The sequence below is a fragment of the Homarus americanus genome, unplaced genomic scaffold, assembly GCF_018991925.1.
Source record: "Homarus americanus isolate GMGI-L3 unplaced genomic scaffold, GMGI_Hamer_2.0 scaffold16712, whole genome shotgun sequence".
Classification (NCBI taxonomy): domain Eukaryota; kingdom Metazoa; phylum Arthropoda; class Malacostraca; order Decapoda; family Nephropidae; genus Homarus; species Homarus americanus.
In genome coordinates, this window is record NW_024757794.1 from 5,758,108 (window position 1) to 5,770,787 (window position 12,680).

Here is a 12,680-nt window from a genome sequence, read left to right on the forward strand (position 1 = left end):
TAGTTTATTTTCTTAATTTTTACACATTTATTAAAAAAATAAATGTATATTTCTTTCCTTTTGTTGTCTTCATAAAACCTCACAGGTGAATTACCTTACATATTGAGTTATGCTCCAGTATTAAAGACCACAGTGAAGTAAAAAAAACTTTATTACTGGGCCAAAAACTGTGATATTTTCCTTGTTAACTCAAGATAGAGTGAGCTCACTTGGCTTGCCTCATTCCGGAAAACATAAGTGAATTTCCCGGTTCAGATGGTTGAAATTTTATTACTACTACGACAAAAATATTGTATGACTGAATAAAGATAAGAAACATATCTTAAATGATAACAGAAGTAATTGTTAATTGAAGATGAGGCTCACAGCACAGACAGCAGTTGTCATCGAAGTCGGAGCTGTGACGTCAACATTCCAATAATGTTTCAAGTTCATAACAGTGTTGTGAAAGTTCATTTATCCGTATTAACACTTCTTTTAATTGTTCTTATCAAAAAAAATAATATAATTCGACGTAGACATCTGTAATATAAAGTACTGGAAGAACTTTCATAAAATATAATGATGATTATTATTTGTCGTAAGGCAGCTATCGTGTGGGGGTAGCCACCCGATGTTGTTTCCAACATTTCAGGGATATGCGTATGGTTCCCTTCCGATACCTCGTTTATCGGGATGACTATTAATAGACCAGCACGAACACTATCAATTGGCATTGTGCTTCGTAATGACTATCAATCCGGCCCTTAGTTTACATCATAGTATTCACCTGACCCCCCCAACAACCCCTCTTATGTTACTGATCGTAATGGTTTACAGTACATTATATTATATAAAACTCTGTAATCAAGCAGCATAGCCTGATCTGACCTATATTTGTCAATGCCACACTTCTATACTATCTAAATTCAAACTCATTTAATTCATCAGTTTCTTTTCTGACTTACTTCCATCTCTTAATTGTTTTTTGTTTTTATCCTCTTCACCTAAAGCTCGGCTCGTTGGCCGCTTGGGCGATCGGTCACGTCTCTGTTAGCAAGTACTGAGCATGCACATGCTCCTGAATGTACCTGAACCTGTTCCAGTGTTGTGTACTGCGCACATCATTGTCATCCCTACAAAACTCTTTAATTCATATTACGCTACATAACATTCAAATCCACCGCGCTTGTAGAATATCAGAAAACGGGAAACATTGATAAAGAATAACTCACCTACTGAATTATTTGATGAATTGTACCCGGGTACAGGTATATAATATTAAGTGTATGTACTCATAGCATTAAGGAGAACTCAAGGTATCTATAAGATGGTTGGCAGAGTCCAACCAGTACGGATTAGTGTACTATAAGGGCTGAATGTAGATCGTGTTTGGAGGTCATTCTATGGACGTCTGTGAACAATTAGTGAACAGGCAGCGGCGGAGGAGGTGGTGTTGCTTGCTGCGGCTGTAGCTAGAAGAAGAGAGTGGTCACCACGAGGTCAGGTCTTATATAGCGGAGGTAGGCGTGGCTTAATAGTTGACCTCCATCATGTAAGGCGGCGTTGGTTGACCTAGACCACGAGGCATACACTGGGGAATTTGCGGGGTCGGTTACTCAGCGGACAAAAGCGTTTGTAGGGGAGGGATCCACTACAATACTCCCTCCTTCCCTCCAGGCGGTGTAGGAGACTTGTTGTCTGCAGGGTTGCATGGCACATGTGAGGCAGAACGGGCGGTGCATGCCACATGTTAGCCATAACGGCGATGGCGTGGATGAGCCGGCCGCTAGAGGAGACAACTGCCTAGATACACAATATCTGTGGGAGTAGAGAGGGAGAAAAAGGGTGTGTGGAGGCGATGAATGTTGTGCTTCCCTCTCGGCAGGTACAGAGTCGTCAGATGAGCCTGCTGGGGTGTGTGGGCCTGGGTCAGGAGCAGGGGCTGCGTCAGCAGGAGCGGAGGAGAGTCCGTGACAGCAGCAGGGTGCATGACAGCAGCAGGGTCCACGACAGCAGCAGGGTGCAGGACAGTAGCAGGGAGTACCTGAGGGAGAAAAGAGGGATGTGTGGGTCAACACTCAGGCGCATGGGCCGCGTCGGGAGCAGGGGCTGCATCAGGAGGAGCGGCAGGGGGTACTGCTGGGCCGGGGGCGGCGTCTGAGGCAGAACGGGTGTGTTGTGGTTGGTAGGACGTGGTGCTTGGGGCAGGAAGAGGAGCGGCTGTCTGCTTAGAGAAGCAGAGCTGCTCTAGGGTGTCTAACCTGCGGTGTAGAGACAGTAGCTGTAGAGCCGATGAGAGCTGCCTCTGCGTGGGTAAGCCAGTCTTCCATGTTGCTTGAAGACTGGGAGAGTAATCGGTTTCTCCTCCTTCCTGTGTGAGTGCGAATCTCCGGGGGTCACCATTTGTGGGGTATGTCGTGGCAGGTTGTCAGAGTCTCTTATTTGGCCTCACAATGTACGTACATGAAATATATCCAACACTCAGGATTGAGGTAGAAATAGAAAATCACAGTGTTTCTCGTATGTATATTGTTGCACAGCACAGTGTTAAAGAGATACTAAGTCGGGCGAAGCTTGCTCAGAGTTCCTGTAGGGCGAGGAGCTTTCTGAGGGAGCGTGTGTATGGAGCTGTTGAGGGATGTTGCTTGTTGGTGGCGGTAAGTAGAAAGAGCTGGTTGGTGAGGGTGCTCAGAGGAGGACAAGCTTGTGGGTCGCCATGCTCGATGGAGGGAGCGAAGGCCGCCAGGCAGCGGCGGAGGAGGTGGTGTTGCTTGCTACGGCTGTAGCTAGAAGAGAGTGGTCACCACGAGGTCAGGTCTTATATAGCGGAGGTAGGCGTGGCTTAATAGTTGACCTCCGTCATGTAAGGCGGCGCTGGTTGACCTAGACCACGAGGCATACACTGGGGAATTTGCGGGGTCGGCTACTCAGCGACAAAAGCGTTTGTAGGGGAGGGATCCACTACAATATCTTGGATGCATCGGTGTGAACTTAATACACCTTGTTATCTCGTGTGACATATGCCCAAGCTAGAACGCCTACCGCATTGATATTATAACCCAATGAATTTACCCAGGAACTAGCAAACCAGAACCTTACCTTAGTGTGTAATTTAGGATTAAGATATGTATTTATAAGGCATAAGGTCACAATAAATAGGAAAGTGTTCAGGTGAGAACCATAAGAAATCAAAGTGAAACTTAGGAATTGGAAACTGTAGGCCTAGACAGGGAGGAGCTCATGACATCGCCTTAGTAACGCCTGCCCCTCTCCCAACGCAGGTCAGTGTCCTACATCGGGCTTTATTCAGCCCTAAAAAGACTTATCTAGCAGTTTTTACATCTTAACACCTTGCCTGATGTTATAAAGTGAAGTAGTAATAGGTGGGTGATAACGGCCCATCAGGCATTATTTTTAGTAACGCCTGCCCCTTTCCCAGCACAGGTCCTACTCGTTCTGAGCTCACCAGAACGGCGGCCATTACTCCCGTGAGCGTCACACCAGGTGAGGTGACTGTACGCCGTTATGCTACCCCACTCTGAACCTGTGGATTCCCGGCATATCACCACCCAGGAGTAGGAATACATAATGGAATGCTTAAGCTCCTCGGTCGTCACTTGGAGCGACCTAGAATACCAGGCGTAGAAACAGTACTGGTATGTTTACTGGTGGAGCACTCCTCTCTACCCACCAAGGGCGGTGTGCGAACGAGGTGCCTGATATGTGTACCTAGAAATAACAAGGAGTTCCATACTTGTGTGGAGTGTAACCGGGGTGTGGTGAGATGGTGCTACAAGGTGGTGAGATGGTGCTGTAATGTGGTGAGATGGTGCTGTAATGTGGTGAGATGGTGCTGTAATGTGGTGAAATGGTGCTACAAGGTGGTGAGATGGTGCTGTAATGTGGTGAGATGGTGCTATAATGTACAATTACCTAGGGTGCTATATTCCAAACAGATGAAGCAGTCTGATGTGTTGGGTGTCATTGTGTGAGGGCGCGGGCTCCCCCTGTGTATCTACACCACCCTCATCTTACTTACTTCTCTTAGTTCTTACTCTTACTCTTCCGTCACCTATTCTTTTGGTAGCATGGACATTCTTTTGGTAGCATGGTCCTTCTTTTGGTAGCATGGTCGAGGGTCTAGGCACATGGGTATGGTAATTCTGGTATCAAGTCACTTGGATGGAAATAAAGGTAAAATACTGTGGGAGAAAGGAATACACCTAAAGTACTCTAAAAACAAGTTTATTAATATGCAATCAATGGGGAAAGATATTGTATTAATCATATAACTACCAGGTTCACTTCCTGGGCTTATTGCAGACTCAGTACTTACTCAACATACTCGTAAATAATTAAACTAGCATATACAGGGGTCCACTCCCCAACATGGGATAATTATTTCCATCTAATTATCCCTAACATACATGTCACAGCCCTCTCTGTGGACATACACTTCCAAGGAGCAACCCAGGGTAGAACACTAGGGCTCACGACCGTTGTTATTGTGGGGGTAGCCAGACACATGGCGAGTCTGGGGTCTGGCCCAACGAAGCCGTGGGGCGCATTAATCAGGCCGCATCCGTGCCATCTTTTCATATATGATCCCTGCTGGTTATTTACTACATCCGGGGCCGTTGTTGAATGGTTGCAAGAATCACAATGGGATCTGGAGAAACATTGAAGCAGCGTCAGGGAGCTGGGAAACATGACAACACAAACAAACTCTCTTGTCTAGACGACAGACGTATTTACGTTATATTACTTCTACACTGGGTGAATGACAATTCAACTGTTAAATCGTGAACACTGATATTCACAACAATTGACTGAATTAACTGAATGGCTACACAAAACATACCTGGAGAAACATTGGAGCAGCGTCAAGGAGCACTCTCCCTGGCTCATCTTGGGGTATATATACCCGAGTTGCCAGTGATCGCTACTCACGCAAGGACAATAATTACAAACAAACTAACTGTTACTCATTCAAAGATGACCCTCAGTTGACAAAGGTCTGGCGAATTACTCGAGTTGATTTACACAGACTAATTCAAGATTGAGCTTCCCAGGAGAAAGTGGAATAACAACGCATTAATAACTGTCTTCACAAAGGCGGGACTCTGGGAGGGAACACAAGTGTAGCGTGTATGGGGAAAAAACACGTCTTCTCAGGGGTCGCTAACTCACTCATGTTTTGCGGGCGTGGAGTTTAATAAGAATCATTAGTTAAATAGATCAGCAGTCAACGTGACCATGACACTAGTTAAGTGCCATGTTTTTCGTTCCGAACTAACAGGGTGTGTTTGATACTATCTTAATTTCGGATCTTGTCGAGTGTGTTATGTAATCATCTGAATTGACAATGAAGTAATATAATGAGTGTGTAATGTTGTCTTCAAGAAATTAATATCTATTTTGCTATGTGTAAAGTAAGACCTAAGTAGTCCAGTCTGGTTCGAGTGTAATTAATTAACATCTCGTTCACTCCATATGTTAATAAATATTAAATTAGTAAACTACGAGTATCACTGCTCTATTCCTCCTACACATTGGTTCTCAGAAAATAATTTTGTAACTCACGTGCCTAAAAGCTCGCTACCTAACAGTTCACCAAGATATGTTATATTCTAATTAAAGTTTGGGTGGTGGCAAGCTACCATTGTAAGTATAGCAAGTGTTATAATAAGAATGACATGGTTTCCCAGACTAATCCATGGTTTAGAATATAACTACCCAGGATGTAATTGAGAGAAAAAAGGACTGAGAATAGAAGAATATTAGTATATAAATATATTGAAGAATAAAAAGAACAAGTATAAGAAATAGAATAAAGAGGAAAACAGGACTCTTACAAATTGGTGACTTAGAAAATATAAGAAAGAATATAAGTATAGAAAAGAAGAATAAATATTAAGTAAGAAAAAGTTCGCTCCTTACAACCAGACCACATCAAAACCAATTATGGTATTTATGAGATTGTGAAATGGAGTACCATCGTACGATATGCTTTCCCATGTGTTGAGGTGGGAGCTTGTCTGTGGCAGGGCCCAGTTGCCAGTCACCATCTGATGCTGGAGTAGTAAAGTCTGCAAGGAACCCGGTCTATTATTCAAACCTCTTACATGGGGCAGTGAGTAGGATGCCAGGGCCCAACACCCCATAACAGCACCCGACAAGAACGGCAACATGGCCCCCACACGTCCACGATTCTCGACGCCAAGGGGACGCCACGGCATCTCGACACTGGTGGGGAACGCCAGGCGCGCCCAGCAGCAGACCATGAGTGCATTGATCATTGATGGCTCAGATGGCGTCTCTAGCTACTGGCGGCCACGGCCATGCTCCTATGCCGGTCATGAAGCCCTTAGCAGAGGTCGCTCCAGAGAAGTGTGAGGCAGAAATGCCAGCAGCTGCGTTTAGGACATGGAGGCGGTCCATGGAGTCATGGGTGCTGTTGAAAGGGTGGCCACAACTGGTGGCCACACTCCACATTCGCCTGAACTGCGTCCCTGCACTCCAAAGGGTGATTGACTCAAGATATCCCAACGGTCAGTGGGAGCAGCTCTCACCCAAGGAAGCCCTGGACGCCATCAGTGGAGTGGTTCTTCAATCGTCAAACCAAGCTGTGAAATGGAATGAGTTTTTCAACAGCAAACAAGGTGAAGAGGAGCCCATGAAAAGGTATTTTCAATGATGCTTCGCAGTGGAGTGTGAATTTAAATGTCCCACCTGTGATAACGACCCGAGTACATGCTATTACGTAAAGTTATGGTGGGCCTGAGTAACCCAGTGTTGAAAAGGGAAATTTTCCAGGGGTACTCGAGCTATAATAGTGTTGAAGTACTTAGAAACAAGTGTGTGTTATTTGAGGCAGCAGTGAGAGATGCTGGTGTATTGTGTCATACGTCTGGCCAGGCAGTGGTGGGAACAACCACGGAGGCAGCGGCGGTTGGTGATGACGTCACGGGCGAGTCTGAGGTAGCTGCCGCCAGACCTGGACACCCCAGTCGAGCGCACTGTGGGAACTGCAGCATGACACATGCCTCCGGCAAAAGTAACTGCCCTGCAAGTGGGGCCACATGTCGCAATTGCTCTAAGGTTGGTCACTTCAAAAGGTGTTGTAGGAGTAAGTCAGTCCTACGTGCTTCTGCGGATGTGTCAGGTGCTGTCACAGTGACAACAGCCCAGCTATCCAGCCACCCCAGGTTACAAGTGTTTATGACCCAGGCTGGGGGCCAATTCCCCTGCCACCCCTGTGCTGGCTGTGGCTGACACGGGTGCTTTGGTGTGTGGGGCAGGGCCATCTCTGCTCCGGGACATCGGTTTGTGTCCGGGGCAACTTCGGGCCCGTAATGGCCTGAGGGACGTGGCGAACAAACAGCTCAAGTGTCTGGGGTCCGCCCCCTCCTTGGCTGCCCGAACCTCATTCTGGTGAGGGACCACCACCCCTTAGTTGGCTTGCTAGGGGACAGAGCCCTCACGGATGTGGCAAATCCATGCCTGTTCAGGCTCAAGAAGACCCTGCAGCACCGGTTCACGGTCAAGTACTTGCCAGGGAAGCGCAACTGTGCAGCTGCACTGCAGTGTGTGCAGTCACAATTGCAGCACTGGATCAGGATGGGTGCATCACTATGGACGAAGACAGTGTGCAAAGCGGCTGCGGACTGCCCAGTATACCAGATTCTAGTGTCGAGGGTGTTGGCGCCCCCACAAGTCACAGGAGGTGGCCCGTCTGCGCCCGTACTTCTCGGTGAGGGACAGGTTGGCTGTGGTCAGGGGTTTGGTCACCTACAACTATGACCAGGGCTGAGTGGGCTTTGTCATCCCCGACTCCCTCCGCCACCGTGTCGCCGTTAACTTGCACGTGGGGCACCAGGGCCTCGACTCAATGCTCAGGCGGGCCCGGCAGTCTGTCTATTGGCCTGGCATGGAGGGTGACCTGCAGTATCATCGGTCCCGGTGTGATGCTTGTGAGACCCACGCCCCTTCCCAGCCTCCGGAGTCGTTGGTCTTGACCCCAGCGCCAGACTATCCCTTTCAACAAGAGGTGGCAGATTTGTTCCACCTGCAGGGCCACACGTACCTAGCATATGCTGACCGACTCACCGGTTGGCTGGAGATCGCCCACTTCCCTAACGAGGCCACCTCTGGAAAAATCATTGCTTGTCTGCGGGGTTACTTCACGAAGTGGGGGGCACCTGAGCAGATCTCCACGGATGGAGGTACCAACCTTGAGATGACAGATTTTGTCAAGTCATAGGGGGTCGAGGTGCGCCTCTCGGCCCACTTCCCCCAGTCCAACGGCAGGGCAGAGGCTGGGGTCAAGGCCGCCAAGAGGCTCATCAGGGAGAACACAGGGCCCAGGGGTAGCCTGGACTGCGATAAGACATCCCAGGCCCTCCTCCAGTACCTGAACACGCCTCTGGGGGTGTGTGTGTGCGAACAAGTCACCCGCCAGCTCCGTGACGGAGTTCCCGTGGCCAGACAGCACTATAAGGTGGACCAGCACTGGCAGCAGGCACTTCGTATGAGGGAGGTGCGCTTGGCCGAAACCCAGGACAGGGTCCTTCCATCGCAGGGGGTGTTCCGCTAGCTGGCTCCCCTAGCCGTGGGCCTGCGTGTGCAGGACGCAGCTACCAAGCTCTGGGACAGGACAGGCATAGTGGCAGAAGCCCACCCTCACAGGCAGTATGCCAGCAGGTTTATTGGCAGTGTCCCCATCTGCAACAGACGCCACCTGCTAAGCAGCGCCACGCCTGTGCTTACCACTCTGGTGGTGCATCAAGCTATGCCTCCTGCGGTGCCCTCCATACCCACACCACCCAGCCCCTCCCCAGTCAGGCGTGGCCAAGCCCCTGGGTTGGCTGGCTGACTACGTGGTGTAAAATTCGTTTAGTTTTTTTCTCCTGTGACTTTCTTGCATTATTGTTTTTTATAAATGCTTTGTTTTCCTTTTGTTAGTTCAAATGTGCATTGTCATTTCCTTTTAACAGGGGATGTGAGATTGTGCAATGGAGTGCCATAGTATTTCATGTTTTCCCATGTGTTGAGGTGGGAGCTTGTCTGTGGCAGCGCCCGGTTGCCAGTCACCATCTGTACTGTATACCAGGGTTTGTCTATTCACAGGCTTAACTGTATATCAAGTCTATAATGCTTACCCAGTTGTAAATTTGCTTATTTAACAATTATGTAATCTTGCTGTATTTTACAAATATTATAGTTGACTCCTACTCCAAAACTTTTAATGGTCTGCTTGTTTACACCCACCTGAAATCTTGGGGTGGGGTGTGTGTGTGGTGGGTCCAAATACAATAGACATCTCCCTAGTTACACTCAGCAGTGCAAGTTATTTTGTCCACAATTTAGCATTTCATTATAAACTTTTCCCTCTAACATATGACTTTTAAAATCCCAACAAAACCTGTTGATAGTTCCCATGCAATTTAGCTCCACTCCCTGAACATTGTTACCACTCCCTACTTACAGCCAAGTTAAAATAAAGCATTAAATGTTTATACAGTACTGTACAATATACAGTAACCAGGAGCCATTATCCAGCATTTGATTAAAGCTGGGAAGAGTACCACTTTCGACCCTCAAGCATATATTTGAACTCTCCGATGTCAAGACAAGATACGGAAAAAACAGTAGTGGTAGCAGCTCTAATCATAACTGCAAATAATTCCACCCTTTGAAGGAAAATAAATAATCAAAGTAAGGTTATAGAAACAGAAGTTTATTTGTTGCCAATTTCCTTTTAAAAGTTCGTAGCACACTGTTACAAAGTTTTTTTAGTATTTTATAGATGGAACTGTTATGGGATTTTTTGCCCGTTGTTAGGGCATTTTCAGTTTTTTATATAAAGTTTTACATTTTACCATTTATTTTGTTTGACTAAAAAACTGGCATGTCGGAACTGATCAACTAAAACCGGTTTCCTTACTATTCAATCACTCTTGGTTGACATTGTTCTGACCTGCCATGTCGAAGTGTTGCTTTATAATGAACATAAAGGTTACATTATAAGCAGCTTCAGTAGGTTACTTGTCTTAAGGATTTTTTATTATTTTACGATTTTTTTTAGTTTTTTTGTTTATATTAACACCTACTTGACAGACTGTTCACGTGGTTGTGGTCGAACCTAAACAATTATGCCTTATCTATTGGAGTCAAAACAGCGTGCAAACAATATTAACTGATGGCCTTTCATAATAAACCAATAGACCTTTAAAATAAAAATCAAGAATTAAATATAAAATGTATACTCCAATGACTGGGCACAAGTCAAAAACTAAATCAAGCAAAGTGGTGCAGTGAAAATGTTTGGGATGACGGACTGCATGCTAAGTTTACAGTTTACATGTCCTCTTTCTTCTGTGCTGCTACAGCCACAGCTACAACTTGCTGTTTGGCTTGGTGAGCCTGCAACACAGCCACAGCTTCTTCCACCTTTGCCTTCAAAGAATTACGATCCTCCAGCATGTGAAGAAGGTCTGAGTTGTCAATCTCCAGTAACATTCCAGTGATTTTCCCTGCAAGTTCTGGGTAAATTTCACGAATAAGTGGGAACAAGCGTTCTCCCAACATCTGCTTTTGTTCTTGAGGCATAGCAGAAGCCAACATTGATGGTGTAAGTGGCTCTTGACCTTGGATGTGCACTGCTGGTTGAGCAACAGGAGCCACAGCAGCAGCAGCAGCTGGGCCACCACCTGAAACAGCAGGTGGATTGCGCATGTTGTTTGTGTATTTGTAGTTGGATGCTCTAGCCGCATTAGAGAGAGCAGCAGGCGGTGGTACACCACCAGCACTTGGTGCAACAGGTCTAGCTGCCTGCAACAAGTTTGGAATTTGTTGTTGCTGTGCAGCTGCAGCAGCAGCAGCCATGGGACGGACACTGCGGGGACCTGGCTGCGCTTGACGAGGAGCAGATCTGAAAGGTGCTGCTTGCATGGGGAAAGCAGTAGTTGCCTGAGCACCTGCCCGTACCTGTGCAGCTGGTTGTGCAGGCCAACGTGGAGTGGCCCTGATCTGGGCCATTTGTGGTGTGTAAAACCTCTGAGCCTGAGGCATGGTTGGCATGAAATAACTGGTGCCACCTGGCTGGAACATTTGCCCCATCTGTTGCATGCGCATACCAGCAACACGCTGCATGTACTGGGAAGCAAGGTGTGCTTTGCGATCTTCACGACGTTGGGCTAGAGCAACATATAGCGGCTTGCTAACTAGGATTCGACCATTCATCTCTGTGACAGCACGTGTAGCTTCCTCTGGTGTTGAGAAGCAAACGAATCCAAAGCCCTTAGAACGTCCATCTTCTGTCATTACCTTGGCACTAGTGATGGTACCATAGTTGGAGAATTCCTTACGCAGCCTTTCATCATCTATGGTGTCGTCAAGGTTCTTGATGTATAAGTTGACTCCCTGGTATCTGTTCATGCGCTCGATTTTCATCATCTCGAACTTCTTTTTCAATTCAGCCTGTCGTTCACCTCTCTTCTGAGCCCTACCTACATATATTTGTTTGCCATTCATCTCTTTACCATTATATTCATCACAGGCTTTTTCAGCAGCTTCAGGTTCCTCAAAAGCAACAAAGCCAAATCCCTTTGACTTCCCATCCTCATTGCACATCACACGGTGACTGGTAATCTTGCCAAATGCCGAGAAGACTTCATAGAGCTTTTCATCATCTAAGTCATCGCCAAAGTTTTTCACGTACACATTAGTGAAACGCTTAGCTTTCTCTCCTAACTCCTTCTCACGCTCTGCCCTAGGGATGAACTTCCCTACATAGACCTTCTTGCCATTTAACAACATACCGTTCACTTTATGGATGGCATTTCTAGCTGCTTCTTCTGTCTCAAAATGCACAAAACCATATCCCTTTGAGTTCCCAGCTTCATCAGTGGCAACCTGGAAGAGAAGAGTTCACTTCTTAATGAAGGTATTGTTAATATATTACCAAGAGTAAAGAAAGAAATTGTGCACAGTATATGCTTTGTATCCAAATTGTTTTTAAGACAATACTATTGTACTACTCGGGGACTGTCCATAGGACTGATGTCCTGCGTTGTACAGTCTCGCTCAAGATTCTTCAAACACTGCTGGAGACAGCTGGCAACTCAATGCCGTTTGTTAACTCTAGTACGTAGTAAAAATTATGCACAGATGTAAAAGTGATCAGCGATTGGTTACTTAATTCCCTGTTGCTTAATTCAGTAGTTGGGCTTTGTCATTTTGAATCATATTGTATTACGTAAAATAGTAAACAAAAGGCCTCGAGTTGCCAGCTGTCTCCAGCAGTGTTTGAAGAATCTTGAACGAGACTGTACACATGAGCAGAGGATAATAGTGAGATAAAATTAATGTTAACCAGTGCAAAAAAGATGCCCTAGCATTAGAAATTAAAATTACAATAATAGATAAATCCACTTGAATGAGTAAATGGGGGAAGATATTACAATTTGAGTGCCTGGTTTCAATGAATATATGAGCTTGCTTTACACAATAGGTACTATAAAATTAAACTTTTACAACTTATATTTTCAAAAGAATGAAAAACTTTTTAGTCAAGCGTGACCCTTATCACATATACAGTATATTATGCCTCCAAAATGGCTGTGCCACATTTCAGACATATACAGTATATTATGCCTCCAAAATGGCTGTGCCACATTTCAGATTCATGGAATATT

The 12,680-nt window shown here is 46.1% G+C and overlaps 1 protein-coding gene across 1 annotated transcript in view; it reads right to left on the reverse strand.

Annotated features, from left to right (window-relative positions):
- Nucleotides 1–9,700: 9,700 nt before the first annotated feature.
- The window catches only part of LOC121857706 (polyadenylate-binding protein 4-like), a 26,419-nt gene continuing 23,439 nt past the window's right edge, over nucleotides 9,701–12,680 (reverse strand). The window contains 1 exon segment of the mRNA XM_042353793.1: nucleotides 9,701–11,898. Coding sequence (XP_042209727.1) covers nucleotides 10,342–11,898 — 1,557 coding nt within the window. The 3' untranslated portion in view covers nucleotides 9,701–10,341.